The sequence below is a fragment of the Pimephales promelas genome, chromosome 3, assembly GCF_988280905.1.
Source record: "Pimephales promelas chromosome 3, fPimPro1.hap1.1, whole genome shotgun sequence".
Lineage (NCBI taxonomy): Eukaryota > Metazoa > Chordata > Actinopteri > Cypriniformes > Leuciscidae > Pimephales > Pimephales promelas.
Genome location: NC_142771.1, coordinates 5,425,438 through 5,446,847, shown reverse-complemented (window position 1 = coordinate 5,446,847; position 21,410 = coordinate 5,425,438). Strand labels below are relative to the sequence as shown.

Below are 21,410 nucleotides of genomic sequence, written 5' to 3'. Positions count from 1 at the left end.
TCTGAAATATTTGAGTGTTGTGTGTTGTGTAAACTCTTTGAAATTATAATTGTATTGCATTATTTTAAACACTAAATATTTTACTTAAAACATTCCTCAGACACTTACTCAGTTATTTATAATATACGTTGTTCAAAAAACAAAAGTAGTTTCAATGTAGCTAGCTACTTTTTGATAGTAACTTAGCTAACTACTTTTCCAAAAGGGTAGCTTGACTGTAGTTTAACTACTTTAACTTATGAGTAGCTTGTAGCTTGTCAAACTACAGTTTCAGAGTAGCTTCCCCAACACTGCAAGCCAGATACAGGTTATCTAATCAGAGTTAAATCAGAACAGGTGATAGACACCCAGACAGCAAACTGACATTGAATCAACGTGGAAACGATGTCTCTCATGACATTGAAACAACGTTGATTTTGCTCATCGAATTAACGTTGAACCAACGTCAGACGCGGCATTCTTCAAAGCTAAATGAAAATCGAAAATTGGTTTGCTTTCATAACGTTGAAACAACGCGTTGATTTCAAGTTGATTTTCCGTTAGTTTTGAAAGAATGACGCATCTGACGTTGGTTCAACGTTAATTCGATGAGCAAAACAATGTCAGATCAACATTGTTTCTATGTCATATTTCCACGTTGATTCAATGTCAGTTTGCTATCTGGGCAATCAGCAGTCCTGCATACTAGGAAGCAATTATGTGAGTCCATAAACATACAAAAGGGGGCGCTGAAACTTGAGTAGGATAATCCAGAAGGGCTGGCTATCGTAACAGTAATAAGAAGCGTTTTTAACTTAAAATGTATTGTCAAGACAGCTAAAGAATGTGTAGCAATGCAGGCAGCTACAGTCCTTGTTTTTTCAACTCCGTGTTTGATTTTCAAAGCTAACTACACGACATGAACATCATTTGCCTCTTAACACTAGAGCCACACAGTTTTACCCGGACAAATAAATTGCAAAAGTTTCAATGAGAAGAACATAAGCAAAAGTATGAGCAAAAAGTTGATTTTAACTGGAGTGGATTAGTTGAGGTAACTTAAAAAGTTGAATGCGATAGGTTGCCTTGTTTTTGTAGATACCCGCTTACCTTATCATCTGATACTCTCAGAGGTGATTGTGGCTCTCAAGGATGACCCCCTTTGTGTTGGTTCGACACCATATCGAACATGACGACAGAAAGAGAACCCAGGATTCCCTATTGTGTGGTAACATCTCTCATGGAACAAAACATACTGTATTTCCATACATTTACATTTTCAATATATTAAATAGTTAAAATATATTAAACATTTATGAAAAAATATATTGTATTAATGTGTTGCGTTAATACATTTGGAATAATATATAAGTGAAGCTAGTAATGCTGTTTGTGGAGTTGTTTAAACAGATCTTGAGAGATGTTATGTATTTTTTTATTCAATTAATTTAATCTAAAGCTGTGGCTGGAAGAAGTTGTGTTTCTTTTTTTTTTTTCAGTGATACTGCTTGTTGACAGCAGGTGTTCATCAACGCTCAATCATTATTCAATCACTTAATTATCTCATTGACTCTAACACTGATGAGTGTTGCATTTAACAGCCTGTAGTGTGCACACTGCGCAGTGTTCATTTCATCTGGGCAAACCCGTGTGGGGCCTACATGGAAACCGTGGACAAAACTGGCTGGGTCTAGGCCTGCACGATTAATCGCAATTTACATGTAATCGCACTTAAATCGAGATGGCTTATCGCGATTTTGAAATCGCAAAGGCTGCGATAATCTTTTACGCGCAGCTCGTCATTGAAATACGGTTCTGTAAACGTTGCTCCATCTGAAAGTACTGTGAGTTGAGTCACTTATAACATGCATTTGAAAAAGGAACACGCGTCAAACATATTTCCAAACATTAGAAGCATTTATGAACCTCTCGTCCAACAAAAGACACCATTAAATTACATACGTTTACTCCAAACTCACTTCATAACGACAGTTGAGCATAATTTGTGATATGATGTGGCTTCTTAAGGGGGTCGCACACCGGGCGCGCAGCGCAGCGTCGCGTCACGCAGCGTCATGTCTTCAAAATTCGAACACATTATTCTCTATGTGTGTACACACACCGGCGGCGCCATTCGGCGTCTGTCCGCGCCGCCCAGGACCGTGTTCAAAACCCTGCCGCGCCACAGAGCGCCATTTGCATAGTTTTATATTAAAATTGCATTTATTTGTCTCAAATCGTCGTTAATGTACATACTGACTTCACCCTGTGCTGCAATATACATTTAAGCCTATTTAACATTCCTAATTTTCCTAATTCCTAACAGCTTGAATAGTCATATTGTGCAAAAAATGTAAAACAAACATAGCCTTTTTAAATCCATTTTTCAACAGGCTATGCTATCATATTAACCATACACTACTGTGTTATTATTATTATTAAGTACCAGTCTAAACCCATCAGTGATCGTTGTCATGGCGGCGCCCAATGTTTACAGCAGAATAAGGTGGATATGATGAACCCGACCTCAAGATAACGCTTGTCGACTTCATGCAGCTCTGCGCAGACCGATCGGCGGCTGACTTGAAACAGTGCATGCCGGTTAGAAATTTTGTCCGACTTGATGCAGCGCTGACTCCACGTGACTGTGATGTATGCCATCAAAGTACCGCGAGAGCGATACGAGAGTAGCCGGAGGACTCAGCCAGCGCAGCTTCTCAAGAGCGGCTGCACGAGCTCTGATGATGTCACAGCTGTTCCACGATTCGTCGGATTCAACGCATGACAACGATCACGTGCGTTTCGTGTTTATTCTCGCATATTTAGTTCCACTAAAGCTCACAAATCTGTTTTCTATAACAGTCTTTTCATGTAGTCCCGATGTTATATTGTGTCATGTTTATCAGGTTTATCAAAATAAAACTGATTAAAAAACGTTGACTCCACGTCATTGATTATAGGCTTATTTTGAACTTTATTCCAGTTCAAACAGATGCTGTATGAAGCAGTAAAGTGTTGAATGAAAATGTGTCTGAAATATCTGTTTATTTGGCAAATGCTGCATTTATTTCACTTTGCTGTGGTAAAGCATGCAAACACCACGTGAGCCGTCAGTACGGGAACCAGAAATTGTCCGACTTCACGTCTCCATTTGCAGCTCCTCCCCGGTTGCATCCAGCCGCAGGCGATGTCGAACACACCTCATCAGGCAACGAAAAGTGTTTCGTCACAAACCCCGCCCACACACAGGTTACTTCCTGCGTTGATGAAGGGAATTACTAACATCGACATGAAGGTAACAGTAGTTTTACTTTTTATACAGTATTTTCGGAGCGTATGATATAACGTAATGATATGCGACACAAAAGAAAGATGTTATTGTAAGTGTAGTGTAATTGAGTGTAATTAATAACCATGAGCTGATGTTGAAGAAATCGTTAGTTTCACTTTCAGAAAAACAAAACGAACCTTTGTTGTAGCCTATTATGCCTTGAGAATCAATGAATAACTTTCAGTATATTTTCATTGTACAAATGGAATAACTGTTATCAGTTGTTATGAAGTATAAAGGTAGGAATTTATCATTATTGCATACGTTATGATTTAAAAGTTCATTTAAAGGTTGTTTTACAAATGTCTCAAGTGTTTGTTTTTTTGTCTTCAAAACAGTTGTTGAGAGATATATTTTAGAATATCAGCGTAGACTGATGCTCAGATACACAGAAAAACAATAATTTAGTTATAATTTTTTAACATCAGAATGAACAATACCTAATTTATTAATCTTAGTTAATATTAAGTTTAACATTTACTATTATTACATTATTAAAATCAAATGATGTATTTGTTAACATAACAACAAACTGTGAACCTACATGAACAAACAATGAACAGCTGTATTTGCATTAACCAACATAGACTAAATACTGTAACAAATAGATCGCTAATTTTTAGTTATTGTTTGTTAATACATTAACTAATGTTAACAGATTAGACCTAATTGTAAAGTGTTACCATATTTTCAAACAACAGCATGTTAAATATGAACATATTATTCATTTTAAGCAATGTACAATCAATATACAATTATTTATACTATTAATACTTGCAATAATACATATTGTACATGTAGTATAGTATTAATCGTATTACTGATTAAGTAAAATCAGTGTTATCTCTCGCAGGATGATGAAAGGACAGACGTCAGGATCCACTGAAGACAGAATATCAGAACAGTACTAGAACAGAATATCAACATGTCCAGCAGAGGTCAGTCAATATCAGTCATATCAGCCAGTCATTTCTGGTTTAGATATCAACAGCTGGAGAAAACAATCAGAAAACTAGGAGGTTCAGTTCAAACACCTCATCATATACACAACCGTTGGTTACATTAAACAGGACAGCAGAATGTGTTGAGGAAAAATCCATAAATGAAGTATGATAAAACCTTCAGAAAACCAACATAAAATAATTAATTAATAATAAAATACATGATCTTTTTGATTACTTAACGAGCATCACACAGATGAATACATGAGCGGATTCCCTCCATCACTGATATAAACATAGAGAGATGAAGACAGAGGATGAGGAGGAAACACATATGTTCATGCTTCCATTATCCACTCATATATTCCAGCTTTTTCATTTAGTCAAATGTAGTTATTAGTTCTGATTTGCAGCTTTAAAAGAAGAGTTTGAGAAGAAACTAAGAGGGAGAAAAACTTGCTGGATTATGGGTTATTTTGATAAAAATGTTTGAATTACACCTTACATAATGTTCTTACATTTAATGTTCTGCTACACCTTAAAATGTCCATGCAGTAATACCTTTAGAGAATCAATACATTTGATCCGATTTTTTGACCTGTTCTCTCTTTTTTTGTGAAACAAAATGTATTTTCTTGTATTGAATTGTCAAATGTAAGTGTTTTTGTTTCAACAGCTGTTGTCCGTGGTTCGTTTTGCAAAAGAAAAAGCAAAGTGTCACCATCATGTTCAGTTATATTCAGTTCATTAGACTTTTAGTTTGTATTCATTTCTCGTGTTTGCCGCCACTGATCAGTCACCATGAACTCTAATCACATTTATCATTGTTGCTAATCGTTTAGGTAATCGCCACTGTGTATTTAAGTTCCTGTCTGTGTCCCGTCTAGTGTCCGGTATTGTATTGTTTCTGAATTATTTATTAAACTAAGTTGTTACCTTTCAGTCATCTCTGTATTCCCTTGGATCTAAATCGTGACACGAAGACAGTAACAGTTAGATTAGTACTGCCAGTTTTACTCACTTCAAAACAACATTTTAAATTCAAATTTTGAATGATGATGTATTAAAACTAAAAATCTTACTGTTATAATGTTATTCTCATGTGTGTGTTTCAGTGAGTGATCTGAGGGTTGTTCTGCTGGGGAAGAGTGTGTCAGAAAACAGTGGAGTGGGAAACTTCATATTAGGACGAGCAGCGTTTGACAGTGAAGCTCCTCCAGATGTTGTTGAAAGAGTCGGAGGAAGACTGAAGGACAGACGTGTGGTGGTCATCAACAGTCCTCAGCTGCTCAACACACACATCTCAGATCATCAGATCACACAGACCGTGAGAGAGTGTGTGTATCTGTCTGATCCAGGACCTCATGTGATCGTTCTGCTCCTCAAACATGATCAGTGTTCAGCAGAAGATCAAGAGTGTGTGGAGAAGGTGCTGGACTCTTTCTCTGAGCGGGTTCATCAACACACCATGGTGCTCACGACACAAGAGCCGACTCAAACCAACGTCATCCTACAGAAAATCATTCAGAAATGCTGCAACAGACACTTCAGTCTTCAGGGAAACGGCTCTCCTGATGATCTTCTGCAGACGTTTGAGGACATTGAGAAAACGAATGATGGACGGCACCTGGATTTTGCTGAAGCTTCACAGTGTTTGACAATGAAGCAACAGGACACAGAAAGACGTGAGTGTGATGATAAATGATGTTTCTAGTGATAAATGAACAGTTTTTAATTGTTCTTCTATCAGTTTCAGAAGGGTTGAAGCTGAATCTGGTTGTGTGTGGTGTGTCTGGTGTGTGTGTGACCCGAGTCATTGATGTTATTCAGAGTCTAAATCTTTGACTATATACTTTATGTCTTATGTTAGCATTGGTGATTGTAGCCCTGAGATAAATAAACAAACTGGAGACAAACAAATCAACTCTGAGCATCACAAAACAAGCTACTAAAGTTGTAACAAAACAATAGCAAAATAAAAGCAAACAGAAATAAACAATGAAAATTACAGGACAATTCAGCTGCATTATTTATTATAGTGAGCCATGGATGTGTTTTGATTGGTGGCTCCCATCATGCACTGCAACATGAAGCATTTGTGTGATTGTCACCATTGTTGAGATTCATATGTACATTCTTGATTTTTGTGGATTTTTGTGTGTGTTTTTTCTTCTACTTTAAGATTATTAAAGATTTACTGGAATTAGCTACTGTAATAAATTATTAAAGCATTTGTATAATCAATTTAAAATGCTGGGTGAGATGAGTGAATAACACATAACCATAATGAACAGGGCTATGTTTCCCATAAACATCTTAAGCCTGACTTGATTGTAGATCAATTGCAATAAATAGTCTGTATGATCAAAATAGGCTTACAATTCTTTCAGGGATTGCAGCCCAGGTCATAGTTTCTCTTGCCACAACAAATGTGCTTTATTAACAGAGTTGGAGCAGCCATAAAAAAACTAATATTAAAAAGTAAAAAGTTAAAGTAAAAAGTTTTTTAATGTTCTTCTTCTTTTAGTTTCAGAGGGGGAGAAGCTGAATCTGGTTGTGTGCGGGAGTGACGGCACATTAAAATCCTCCATATCAAAGCGGATCCTGCAGAAGAAAGACAGAAGATCAGACATGGATCTTCATGGTCATGTGATCAGTGTGTTGGAGCTTCCAGCTCTCATTCATCTCTCAGAGGAGGAAGTGATGCGTCAGACTCTCCGCTGTGTGTCTCTCTGTCATCCTGGAGTTCATGTTTTCCTCCTCATTATTCCTGATTCACTGAATAATGAAGACAAAGCAGAAATGGAGGAGATCCAGAGGATCTTCAGCTCGAGAATCAACAAACACATGATGATCCTCATAATGCAGAACTCAGAGCATCAGACAGAGGAACTCAATGAAGAAACACAGTCTGTTATTGAGAGGTTTGGAGGACGACATCATTTCTTTGGTCCCACCACACGAGTGTCCACATTGATGGAGAACATTGAGCAGATGCTGGAAGAAAACAGAGGAGAGTTTTTCTCCACAGAGACATTTCTGGAGGATATATGGAAGAAATATGAAGAGATGAAGAAGAAAATTCATTCACAAGAGACACTTTTAGTGTCACAAGGTAATGACCAGAAATTATTTGAATATTCAAATTACATGAAATATTTGATTATTATATGTATTATTATTTGAATTTTATATATTTCTGTTTTTAAACAACAGATCTTGCAACTTTTCAACATTCCAGAATTCAAAAAAAAAAAGTCAAATTTGAAACCCAAACATTTTGATTATACAAATACAATAAAAAACGATCATAACTAACTACTACAATTCTCTGGAACAGTGAAGCTGAAAGATAATTGTTTTATTTTAAGTAAATGTATAAAATGTACAGGTAAAGTTATTAATCTCTTTCAGTTATGGAAAAGGAAAGGGGCACATCACTCTAATTTTAATTGATATAACTGTAAAAATAAACTTGTTTGACATTAAAATCAACATGACATCATGACTTTCGAGTCAGGTGGCGTGTTATCTCTACGCATTTTAAGCTATCCGCGTGTATCCGCGTGTATGCGTATATGTCTACGCCATTAACGTCCGAGTGATTCCGCGTGTCTGTACACGCAGTCAAATCTCCAGTCATAAATGCCATTAACCCCAGTGACGGTTAGGTTTAGGGATGGGGTTGAGGTAAGTCATATATTTATATAACGTTAAGTCAACGGCGTTCATAAACACGCTGAAAAGCGATTATGCGTCTTGATAGCACGCCAAAAATGGAAATACGAATTGGCGTGTCATACACACGCTACTTCATGAGATCAGTCTGTTAAAATAGTAAAACAGGTCAAAAGTGGAATAATTTATGAAAAAAAGTGAAATTTCATATCTTCATCTTACCCCAATTCCCCTGTTGATCTTGTCAGTTGAATAAACGAAGATGGTTTCTTAAATTTCTGTACGATTTGTTTTGTTTTTAATGCTTTTTAATATTTTACATTTTCAGGCTCACAAAAAAACACAGATGAATTGAGGATTGTCCTGCTGGGAAAAACTGGAGTTGGGAAAAGTGCGGCTGGAAACACAATCTTAGGAAGAAAAGCGTTTACAGCAGAAATATCTCAAGAGTCCGTGACTAAAGAGAGTCAGAGAGAAACATCTGACATCAACGGCCGACACGTTACTGTGATCGACACTCCAGGACTGTTTGATACTGAACTCACTAATAAAGAGATCCAGAGAGAAATCAGACACTGCATCTCCATGATCCTGCCGGGACCGCATGTGTTCATCATTGTGCTCAATTTAGGACAACGGTTCACTCGAGAAGAAGCAACATCAGTGAAGATCATCCAAGAGACGTTTGGAGAGAAATCTTTAATGTTCACCATGGTGCTCTTCACCAGAGGAGACGATCTGAAGGACAAAACCATTGACCAGTGTTTGGGAAAACCTGGATCTCCTCTGATGAACCTGATCGAAGCGTGTGGAAACAGATATCATGTGTTCAACAATAATCAGCCTGGAGACCGAACACAGGTGTCTGATCTACTGGAGAAGATAGACCACATGGTGAACGCAAACGGAGGGAGTTTCTACTCCTGTAAGATGTTCAGAGAGATGGAGAGAGAAAAACAAGAACAACAGATGAAGATCCTGATGGACAGAGTCAGAGAAACAGAAGAACTGGTGGACAAACTAAAAGAAGAGATGAGACAAGAACGAGAGACACTCACAAATGAAATTGATCAAATTAGGCAACAAAAAGAGAAAATAAAAACAGAAAAAGATCACCTGCAGAACAAATACGACACAGAGACGGAACGACTGATGAACGGAATAGAGAACGAGAGGAAGAAAAGAGAAGAATATATAGAAAGAGAGGAACACTATAAAACACAAATACAAGAGAAAGAAAGAGAGATACGAAACAAGATGAGACAAGAAATAGAGCAAACAAGGCAAGAAAAAGAGAAAATAAGAACAGAAAAAGAAAACCTTCAGACCAAATACAACACCGAAATAGTCAGAGTGATGAACATAATAGAGAATGAAAGACAGAATCACGACAAAGAGAGAAAGAGAAGAGAAGAAGAGTTTAATGCAAGAGTAGAACATTATAAAACACAATTGAAAGGGAAAGAGAGAGAGATCCATGAGATGAAGAGAGAACGAAGGGAATGGGAGAGAGAGAAACTAGAGGAAAAGACAAAAAGAGAAGAAGAGGATGAGAAAAGAAAAGAGAAAGAACAGAGAGTCTGTGATGAATTCAATCAGAAAGTGAAAGAAGAGAGAGAGAGAATGGAAAGAGAGAAAGAAGATCTTCAAGCTAAACATGAAGAGGAAGAAAACAAGATGAAGATCCTGATGGAGGAGAGAGTGGAGAAAATGAACAGAGAAAGAGAAGAACTGATGAAGAATCATGAAGAAGAGAAAGAGAGAATAAAGATAAGGATAATGGAGAAACTGGACAGAGAACGAGAAGAACTGATGAAGAAACATGAAGAAGAGAAAGAGAGCATGAAGATGATGATGATGGAGAAACTGGAAAACCTGGACAGTGAACGAGAAGAACTGATGAAGAAACTAGAAGAGAAAGATAAAATTAAAATGAAGATGGAGGAAGAACTGCAGAATCGAGAGAAAGAGAGAAAGAGAAGAGAAGAAGCGTTTAATGAGAGAGAAAAGCAATATAAAAGATACATCAAAGAGAAAGAAGAGAGTGAGGAGAAGATGCGTGAGGAGATGAAGAGAGGACGAGAGGAATGGGAGAAACAGAAACTAGAGGAAAAGAAGAGGAGAGAAGAAGAAGATGAGAAAAGAAGAGAGAAAGAACAGAGAGTCTGTGATGAATTTAATCAGAGAGTGAAAGAATATAGAGAGAGAATGGAGAGAGAGAAAAAAGATCTTCAAGCTAAACATGAAGCAAAAGAAAACAAGATGAAGATCCTGATGGAGGAGAAAATGACCAGAGAAAGAGAACAACTGATGAAGAAACATGAAGAAGAGAAAGAGAGAATAAAGATAAGGATAATGGAGAAACTGGACAGAGAACGAGAAGAACTGATGAAGAAACTAGAAGAAGAGAAAGATAAAATGAAGATGATGGAGGAAGAACTTCAGAATCGAGAGAAAGAGAGAAAGAGAAGAGAAGAAGAGTTCAATGAGAGAGAAAAGCAATATAAAAGAGAAATGAAAGAGAAACAAGAGAGTGAGGAGAAGATGCGTGATGAGATGAAGAGAGGACGAGAGGAATGGGAGAAACTAGAAGAAAAGATGGAAAGAGATGAAGAGGATGAGAAAGAACAGGGAGTCTGTGATGAATTTAATCAGAAAGTGAAAGAAGAGAGAGAGAAAATGGAAAGAGAGAAAGAAGATCTTCAATCTAAACATGAAGAGGAAGAAAACAAGATGAAGATCCTGAGGGAGGAGAGAGTGGAGAGAGAAAGAGAAGAACTGATGAGGAAACATGAAGAAGAGAAAGAGAGAATGAAGATGATGATGGAGGAGAAAGTGGAGAACCTGGACAGAGAACGAGAAGAACTGATGAAGAAACTAGAAGAAGAGAAAGAGAGAATGAAGATGATGGAGGACGAACGACCGAATCATGACAAAAAGAGAAAGAGAAGACAATCGATTAATGAGAGCAAAACACAGAATACAGTGGAAACGAATGAGACGGAAGAACTGATGAAGAATCATGAAGAAGAGAAAAAGCGAATGAAGATGATGATCGAGGAAGCGTGGAGGAACCAGAGTGAGATGCGTGAGGAGACGAAGAGAGAACCAGAGGAATGGGAGAAACAGAAACAGCAAAGTCCAGCAAACCGTGAGTAGAAATTATAGCTTAATTAGAGAGGCCATATTTACACTTGCTAAGATTGTTTTCAGCCCTGCTGAAATACGTCTGCTCTTCATTCTGATTTTATTTAGCTAATTAAAGATTAAGTAATATCTATTCTATTTAATTGAACGTTTCTTAATACAACATTTCACTCATACATTATAACTTTGAATTAGACCACACTGTTTAAGTAATCATTACTTGCAGTGTGTCTCATCATGTCTTCACTTTTGATGTAGCATTGCGTGAATGCAGACGTCAATACTTGGTAGACAATACACAATGACGGTAACATTTGATAGATCGTTTTTGTGTTTGAATGTGTCATTTTAAGTAGAAAATGAACTCCAAATGTCACAAAATGGCAAGTTACTAATCCTAACAACAAAAGTAATGATAAAACAGTGTAAATACAGCTGGAAACCAGTGAAAAATCAACCTCATTAATTATTCATGGCCCAGTGCATGATGGGAACACCAGTATCAGAAAAGTTGAGTAATTTTACTTAATTTTATAATGTTGATATTTACGCTTTCATTTCTACACGATTTAATTGAGTTCTACTATAGAATTTACTTATTTTTTTAAATTATTGACTGAACTAACCTTTTTCATGTCAATTAAATTGTTTTTTCAGTAGTATTTACTTCACCACAAAATCATTTTTATCAGTGTGCAGTACAGGCTGAAAACTGATTACTCTTACAGTTGAAAACTGTAATAAAGATTTTTCTAATCAACTAGTAGATGTTGTAGCAACTCATAAAGTAAAAACTGCAAATGATGTAATAAGTATTACATTATAATAAAATGTTCATCACTGAATGTTTATTTGTTTTTAAATTTGTACATTTTTAAATTTAAATTCAACTTATCAGTTATTTGATTTCAAGCAGCATTAATATGGTCCCCATTATTTAGCTACAGCATTAGTACAGGGCTCCAGACTGCGACCAAATGGTCGCATTTTGCGACCAGTAAATTTGCCACACGTTATAGCAAGTTCACACTACAGGATTTTAAGCCCGATTTATGCCCGATTTGCAAATCGTTGAGTCGCCGACAGGTCAGGGTGTTATCGCGTGCAAATCGCAGGAGATTAGCGGACGATGAACGCTTGCCAATCTGTAAGTATGAAAGAGCCAACAACGCAGCGAAAACGCTCGCAGACGCCTCGCAGACGCGTTGCCGAGCCCAGAAAAATATCTAGCCTGCTAGATATCCAGAGCCGTCGCGCGACTCAAACTCAGTGATGTCATGGGTACAGCCAATCATAGCAACGCATAGGTTGAGGACACCAGGTAAATCTCTTTTTTTTTTTTTTGCTTTTTTTTGCTTTTTTTTCCTCAGAGAAGATCGTAGCGCAAACAGTGTGCAGCCATAGACTGTAAAAAATATGGACGTAGTGTCCGTGACGTCACCCATAGGTTTCTGAAGAGCGTTTTTGAAGACTAAAGTGGGCGGGGCCGGCCGTCGCCATCTTGGCAGTGCGTCACCTCTCGTCACTACCGGACAAATTAAAATGGGCAAAGAGGCGGGACGCGGGTGGAGCTGAGGTGCTAATGCTATGCTACTGCCGCTGAATTGACAGCTGATTGAAAAAGTAAAGCCAATGGTTAAAGTTCATGTTTTGCCCTTCGAAATATTAGAATAGTTAAGACGTAACTAAAAGTGAGACTATTTACTTTACTTTTTTATCAACTTTATTAATCTCATAAGGGGCAAAATTAGTTAAGAGCATGAATACAAATACATTAACACAGATCACACACATTCCTCACAACATACAAGCAGTCAACTATGTGCATCGTGATGCATTATTATTCTGCTAGTTAAAAATGTATTAATTACTTACAATATTGCTCTAAGCTTGTGCATGTGACAGTGATTCAAGGCAAGCACACATGTCAGTCGGCATCTCACGTCAAGTTCGTAATATAAAGAGCTTTAATTTCAGTCCATTTTACAATCTGATTTTGGCCGCCTCTCAGTTTCTCAGATGGGTCAAACCAAGATATTACTTCAGAACTTCAAGTAAATGAACTAGAAATCCGCGCTCATTCAAGGGTGTGCATCTATTGCATGGACGGAGAGAACGCACTGATATCATCAGACATCCATTAGTGCATGAGAGGGAAACAGCTGGAAACACGGCGCAGGTCGATCTCTCCATACTCAACACGACGGAATCCAGCGGCGTGCACGGGCGAAGGTATAATGTATTAAATTGTATGACATAATCCTGGAGAAAAGCACAAACACAGCTGAGGGTGACGCTAACAGACAGCAGACAAACGGCTAGCAGTGAAAGCGGCCGCAAGAATCCACCTGTCACTCAAGTGGCCACGCCCTTAATTATGCAGAAATTTAAGGCTAAAATATAATTTAAACAGATCAGTTGTAAAAAAATTCACCCCCCTCACAGTTGTCATGAAGGAAAAAATTAGCTCAATAGACCAAAGCCACTTTTTGCTCCAGGCTGTAAACATGTTTTTTTCTGCTGTAAAGTTGGGCATTTTAACATGGGGGAGATACAGATTTAACTCGCTTCTGCAGCCTGCCTCAAGCGGCCACTCGATAAATTGCAGTTTAATTCACTTCCGTATTGGCTTCAAGAGAGAGATGGGGAGGTTGCCGCTTGTGTGCAGCACTAGTTTCTGTCTGACGTCCATATTCGCGTGTTGTGTTCTCTTCTTCGCTGGGTATAATTGCCACAATATTTATTTATTTACTGCGTGTTTTTTCGTGACAAAACGTGGTTTGTAGACAAGATAGAATCGTTGGGTGACAGAGTTGTTGTCAACTCGTTATTTATTTGATTATTTTCAGGATTTAGACCGTAGCATAGTACTAAAACAGCTCTCATTGAGTCACAAATAATTTGCTCTTATCATCCGATCGTGGTTGTATCTCTGTGTAGTGCGTTGTTAACTCGTGTAGTGCGTCACCTCCTGTTGTGGATCAATCACGTTGTGTGGTGTGATGTGCTAGAAAACTTGAACACTCCTGATTTCACTGAGAGCAAGTTTTGTAGTGTGAACCGCACAGTTCAGCCCGACGTTTTAAAATCATGTAGTGTGAACTAGGCTTTAAACGCATGGTAAAGCGTGGAAGGGGCGCGTCAATGAATCCGTGACAAGAATAGCGCGCGTTAACGTCTGTGGGAAGGAGACGGAGACAAATATCACAACCTGATGTGCATCTGATTCTGAGCAATCAGCGATCTATCGACTCGTTAGTCGTTACCTAGCAGCGAATGCAAACAAAATGAAAGTGGAACGAAAATATGCAACTCATGTATGATTAGGACCGTGGAGCAGCAGCAGCGATCCGAACCATTGACAGTAAAATAAAGCCCCGAACTTGCCAGTCGCGGGCCGATCTCGCTCACGCAACACTGTTAGGAGATCCAGTGAAGAAATCCATTGAATTCGCCTCAGAATTAATAACATCAACACCACGAGATCCAGCGAGAAACACTCCGATTCGGCGCAGTTCTGTTATAAACCATATCAGATCAAACAGCGCTGACGTGGAAACCAGGAGAAACACTTGACGTTAGGCTTTCAGTCCACAAATCAGCCTAACAGAACCATGGATTTAGGCTAATAACCATAAATATGATAATGTGTAAGAAATGGTCAAATGCTTACAAGTAGCCTACTACACATCTTTTCCCAGCACTTCAATAATATCACATATAAATGTTTTATTTTTTTGTTCTATTTTTTATGTGATTACCAACACATTTTTTGTTCATCCTTTAAAGGTCCTAAAACGAAAAATTGTAAGATGTTGAAAAACTCTTATTTAAACACTTAACAAATAATAAAATAACAAAATAATAATAATAGGCTATAAACAGTAGGATGTTCCTAAAATTTTCATTCAGGGGCAACAGCGCTCCTAGTCAAAAAAGTTACTCTGGAGCCCTGTAGTATGTTAACTGCAGTATATTAGAATAGTACATTAGAGCACTGTGTAAAGTACATGTCGAGGTTAAATAAGTGATTGTGTGATCTGTTTCTTTTTTCATACAGTGCCAAAAATACAGCAAAGAGTGTCTGCTGTCATTCCCCCAGTCTCCAGACGGATTGTTCTTCTGGGTAGGAGTGGTGTTGGGAAGAGTGCATCTGGAAACACAATACTGGGACGAAAAGAGTTTAAATCAATTGCCAAGAAATGTTCAGCTGCTCACACCGCTGTTTCACGCAGATCTGTGTCTGTAGTTGACACTCCTGGATTATTCGACACACTGCTGCATCCTGATGAGTTAATGAAGGAGAAAACAAGAAGCATCCATTTATCCAGTCCTGGCCCACACGCTTTCCTCATCGTGTTTCCTGTGAGTATGAGGATCACTGAGGAGGATCAGCAGATTCTTCAGATGATTGAGATGATGTTTGGAGAAGAAGTGTTAAAATACTCCATCATTCTCTTCACTCATGGAGATCAGCTAGAAGGAAAGGCCATAAAGAATCTCATTAAGCAGAACAGTGCTTTAAACAGTCTAGTTGGTCAGTGTGGAGGCAGATATCACGTCTTCAACAATACAAACATGAGAAGAAGAAAGCAGGTGAATGATCTACTGAAGAAGATTGACACAATGGTAGAGCAGAATGGAGGAGGACACTACAGTAATGACACACTTCCAGATGGTCACATCTTAAGACAAGAAGAGGAACAGCAGAAATAGAGAGAGGGAAAAAGAGAGAAAATAAAAAGAGAAACAAAGGCAGATCTGTGTATGTAGTTGATACTGGAATCACTGACACAAATGAAACCTGAGTTTGGTCAGGAGGTGTTAAAGCACTCCATCATTCTCTTCACTCATGGAGATCTGCTTTAGTTTAGGCCTATAAATAGACCAAAGGTCAAGTTATAGTTGTTTGGTGTGTGTAATACTATACTCATAACCAACAAATACTTACACTCTAAAAAATGCTGGGTTGTTTTAACCCAATTTTGGGTCAAATATGGACAAACCCGAAATGTTGGGTTAAAAATGTAATGTAAAAATTTAACCCAACGGCTGGGTTAGTCCATATTTGACCCAAAGTTGGGTTAAAACAACCCAGCATTTTTTAGAGTGTATATTTAAAAAAAATAATAATAATAATTTTTAATTAAATATTTAAAATTAATTTTATTCTGATGTTTATTTATTTGTCGCTGTATAATATTTGTTTCACAAATTGCGGTGCTATATGTTTGTAACTTAAATAACAGTGATGAATTGTTCTCTTTTAAAATGTTTGATTTTAAAACTGATATCATGTTTTATGTGTAAAAATATGGGTGAATAAACTCAGTGCCATATGGGTTATTGTGTGTTGTCATTTTTATTAAAACAATATAAAAACGCGTCTGTATTAAATAAAAAATGATTGATAAACACATATTTGGAATGTAATTAAATAACAAGTACTTTGGGTGTCTTGTTCATTATATTTATTTTCATATAAAAGCAACAGAACTTAAATCACATCCAGTTTATTAGCAACACGTGCACGAGAGTGAATCTGCGCCTTTTTCACTCCTCCCCTCACTGCAGCCGCGCCTATCTCATCTCAAATAAGCCTAGTGTAGATGTCTCTGCAGTCATACTCAACGAGATTTGGCTATAAAGTACAGGGTGCTTTTTTACAAGGACACGACTGAAAGTAATCCGACAGATGACCAAGGCATTTGTTGCCGTTAAATCACAGAGAAGAGGAAACCTGCTTCGATTCGCCTTGTCTCCTCTCATCAAAATGCTGATCAGGTTGTACTGCTACTGTTCATACAGACAATCAACGCTCCAAAACCTTTTCTGTTAGGTAAGTAAAAAAAAAAAGAAGAAGATTTTAAACTAACTCGGATGTTAACTTGTGTAACGTAGGCTATGAGTCAGCACATTCGCTATATTTGTGTGTGCATGATGTTGCAGTCCAGCACTCTCTGTTTCTTTCTCACTCGACGGAACATGTTGGTTATCAAAATTGTAAAGAAAGTAACTAAAAAATAATGTTAAAAACAAAATATATATGCAGTTTTTCCCAATACTGAAATTAACATTGTTGTTATCAGAGCGTACCACACCTCTAGGACTGTCCCATCAAACGCTTTACATACTCTAATCAACTTTGCTTCTTGTTAGTTCAATACTAGTAGCCTACTAGCACAATATTTACTTCTGGTGATTTGTAAATGCAAGTCTGCAGACAGTATGCAGTTATTTGTTAAGTTTATTTATTATTTGTTCAAGTCTGCATAGGCTATGCAGTTCATTATTTGATGTAAGATTAAAAGCCACCATGAAAATGTCCTAAAGGCAACCCTTTACTGTCTCAAAGTATTTTTATTGTAAAATGAATGACAGATTTAAAGATTTGTGTGTGTACGTGCAAGCTTCTCAAATAAATTGCCCTTCATGATGGGAATAATAAAGTCTGTATTAATCTAACGGCCAAAATTCAGTCTAAATGAACGCATCAAACTGGATTATTATTGTAATATATTGTCTGTAATTTACATGCAGGTTGAAGCTACTTATTGTATAAAAAGAGCAAGAGAGGCCGAGAACCGCACACTGACTCCCTGGAATGATGCTAAGTCATTAACAACAATGACTTAACAACATTAGCAACAATGTTGCTCACCTTCAGTGCTGCTGACTCATCTGTTGTTAAGTCTGCTAAAGGGGCATGGGCAATGATTTAATATGAATATCTTGCTAAACTGCACTGTTTCCCTGCACTGATTAAATATTGATGAAATGTAGGCTAACACTAGCCTGCAGCTAGCTAGCTTATTTCACTATGGACTCACCCACAAACCACCTTTCTTGGTGAAAAGCTGGGTTACAGACTGACACCCTTTCTTTTGTCTTTTCTCTCTAAAAAACAGATTTCTTTTACTATACAACATTGTGGTCTCTGTGTTTCTGGTGCATCGACTGACTGCAACTTCTTCTGTATTTTCTTTTTTTCTTTCTTTTTTTTTTTTTTTGGCAGTTACTGACCGTTTAGACATAATACGAGACAGAGTTCTTTATTAAACTCATAAAAGAAACAATAATTACAGGAATAGCCTACTGGACTCTAAACCTCAAAGAAATGCCACAATCAAGACCTCGGAGCAGAAATGAGGAGAAACACACATGAACTTTGTGTATTTCCCTCCTATTAATGCTTGGATAACACACCATGGGTGCTTCTCATTTCTTATTTGTGCATCCTCGTTTCCTTTCCTTGTTTCCTTTCCTTGCGTCTCAGCTCCACCCCCTGTAGGACGTGAGGGAAGGAAGCGAGGAAAGGAAAGGAGGACAGAGGAATCGAATAAAAGCTTTTTTATATCCATTGGAATTCTTGATCATTTGAGCGTCACTCCACAGTGTCATCAGCAGCGCTAAAAGGATCTGCCCTTATGATGTTGAAGTTTGGTTATTTAATAAATTCATAATAAATAATAATAAAGATAGGCTATACTGTTGAAATATCTGAGATGTGTGGTTTATATAAACTGCAAAGGTAAAGTATAAATTAAAATGATTGTGACCGATGTGAAGGGGGAGGATAATTGACACGTGCGTCACGTTTAGTGAATATAACAGTTCCGCGTAGGATGCACCTGTGTCTCCTCGCTTATGACTCCTCAGGGAGCCTCCTATCTCCTCGATCCTCGACTCCTCACGGTGCAATTAGAGAATTGAGATGTCCTTCAAGATGGCTGAGCTCGATCGGTTTCCGGGTCATAGGAGGGAGGACGGAGGAGCGAGGAGACGAGGAGGGATATTGAGAAGCACCCCATGTCTGAAAGCCTATTTGTTCAGCGCTGATATTAAGTGCGCTCGCGCTCCATCACGTGAACTGCGCCTGGAAAGGAATGCGCGCGCCTAAGTTATTCGCGCCTCAGATAATATTTGCGACTCAGTTATTCGCGCTCAGGGATGATGAGAGGATTCTCAGAGACCCCTTCCTTTACTTTTGTGTGCGTTTTATGAAAAACAAGTAAGTTCTGACTACTGCTGTATGTTTATACTATACTTTGAACTGTATTTATGTTCATTCAAACTCGTTTATTCTGTGTGATTTGTGTAGTCATGAAAACAGAGCGTGCTGTAATAGTCAATATGTTTTCTGTGGGAAATAATTAGCCCATCTATACGTCGATATAGACCTCTTTGTGTTGTATATTTAGAAATATAATTCCGTGTTCGGATGCAGCATTTACTGTTTATTTGATGCTACAGCGTTATAGCGATATAATGTTATATTTTGCATAGTCACTTAAAGGTGCAGTAGTACACCGTAAAAAGGCATATAGTGACGTATTCTGCACTGGATTAATGTTAATTATTACTTTCTTTACTATACTGTTGTAAATGATGATAATAAGCATAGTATAGTATTCTTTATTTGTTTATTATCATTTCATTATTTATTTTTTCTTTCTTTCTGTTTAGACCACACACACATACACATGCAAACTTGTATATTGACATCCTGATCTGGGAAATAAAAAGATGATATAGGATTCTCTGGCCGGAATCTTTCTGTAGTGTTCCCATCCTACAAAGAACCACTAGTCCATACTTTACACACCATCTCCTTCCATTAATAATAATAATACTACCCAGATAGCAAACTGACATTGAATCAACGTGGAAACGTGACATCGAAACAACATTGATCTAACATTGTTTTGCTCATCGAATTAACGTTGAACCAACGCCAGACGCGTCAAAACTAACGGAAAATCAACTTGAAATCAACGTTGTTTCAACGTTATGAAAGCAAACCAATTTTCGATTTTCATTTAGCTTTGAAAAATGCCGCGTCTGACGTTGGTTCAATGTTAATTCGATGAGCAAAACAATGCCAGATCAACGTTGTTTCGATGTCATGAGAGACGACGTTTCCACGTTGATTCAATGTCAGTTTGCTGTCTGAGTAATGTCTGCGGTGGCTGTGATATAGGCTATAAACCTACCAACGTCCGTTGCCATGATTTTTGGAATGACTTATCGCGAGAGGAAAAAAAGACGTTTTAGTCGCATAACATCGGTTAATGGAAACGCTGTCATTTCGCAATAGTTTTTTGTTGACATTTAGAGAAAAAAAAATCGCAGAAGATTTTTGCACAAATCTGTAATGGAAACGCATCTAATTGCGAGCGAAAGAGAGAGAATGTGCAGCTGGAGCTAATCGACGTTGAACAACAAATGATTTTATAGCAAATGTTTAATCACAGAAGAATCAAACGTTCCTCAACTTGATCCATCGTTGAAACAAACAGTGCAGTCAGTGGTCACTCTGAAAATGGCGGCATAGTGGGAGGGGGAAACCGGAAAAGCTACACTCCAGAAATTAAGTATAATCTGACCAATCACAACTCTTTTTTTGGAGGTGCATGTCGAGCTACGGCGGAGGGGTCGGAGAGGGGTTCGCGGCAATGCAGAAGGGTCTGCGGGGGTATGCTGTCGATTCGACGCAGAAGCATAAAACAGGCTTTACACACAGCCTGATGACCACTAAATCAAACCATTTAAAGACAATACCTGCAATTATCCCCGACTGTGAAGATAATGGTACCCACGAATTGTAAAAAAAAAAAAAAAAAAAAAATCCCACGAGCACAAGAACTAAGACAGATATTCACACATAGTTTGACTTTCACTAGGAAGAGCAAAGACTGACAACTTTTTTTTAATTGCATTCACTGGAAACCATATTGAATCTAATCAGTAAATCGATGCCATCATCTTCACCTTGAATGCCCAATACAGTGTCCAGTTAGTTCACCTTAGTTTTTTATGTGATGTTATGCAAGGATTTAGGATCAGCAGATCTTAAACAGATTCTTAAATTTGTAATCCCACAGTTGTTATCAGTGTTGTAGTCGAGACCAGCTCACTCGAGTCCAAGTCGAGACCGAGACCAGAGAGAGTCGAGTCTGAGTCAAGACCGAGACCAGAGAGAGTCGAGTCCGAGTCGAGGCCAAGACCAGAGAGAGTCGAATTCGAGTCGAGGCCAAGACCAGAGAGAGTCGAGTCCGAGTCGAGACCGAGACCAGAGAGAGTCGAGTCTGAGTCGAGGCCAAGACCAGAGAGAGTCGAATCCGAGTCGAGGCCAAGACCAAAGAGAGTCGAGTCTGAGTCGACTGAGACCAGAGAGGTTAGATAACCTAAGGTTGGGTCTCAAACCAGATTTAAAGATATCTTCAAGAAAATGTAAAATATTTGGTGGTAACAATAAAATTGGCACCATACTCAAACAGTAAACCAAATATACCATGGAATCATGTGCACTGTAATGGTAAAAAGGTCACATA

At 38.0% G+C, this 21,410-nt stretch overlaps 3 protein-coding genes across 3 annotated transcripts in view; all 3 read left to right on the top strand.

Annotated features, from left to right (window-relative positions):
• Positions 1-3,197: 3,197 nt before the first annotated feature.
• LOC120463010 (uncharacterized) lies at positions 3,198-16,407 on the top strand. Its single transcript, XM_089129009.1, has 6 exons — positions 3,198-3,274; positions 4,164-4,248; positions 5,367-5,936; positions 6,779-7,366; positions 8,258-11,080; positions 15,137-16,407. Exons 2-6 carry the CDS (start codon positions 4,236-4,238, stop codon positions 15,790-15,792), a joined length of 4,650 nt encoding a protein of 1,549 aa, XP_088985135.1. The 5' UTR covers positions 3,198-3,274; positions 4,164-4,235; the 3' UTR covers positions 15,793-16,407.
• A 457-nt stretch (positions 16,408-16,864) lies between these two features.
• The window catches only part of LOC120463206 (uncharacterized), a 52,902-nt gene continuing 48,356 nt past the window's right edge, over positions 16,865-21,410 (top strand). The window contains exon 1 of the mRNA XM_039652134.2: positions 16,865-16,915. The gene's annotated coding sequence lies outside the window, so the exon portion shown is untranslated. The remainder of the gene's footprint in view (positions 16,916-21,410) is intronic.
• LOC120463016 (GTPase IMAP family member 8) overlaps positions 16,868-21,410 on the top strand; it is a 33,709-nt gene continuing 29,166 nt past the window's right edge. Inside the window, exon 1 of the mRNA XM_089129261.1 lies at positions 16,868-16,915. The gene's annotated coding sequence lies outside the window, so the exon portion shown is untranslated. The remainder of the gene's footprint in view (positions 16,916-21,410) is intronic.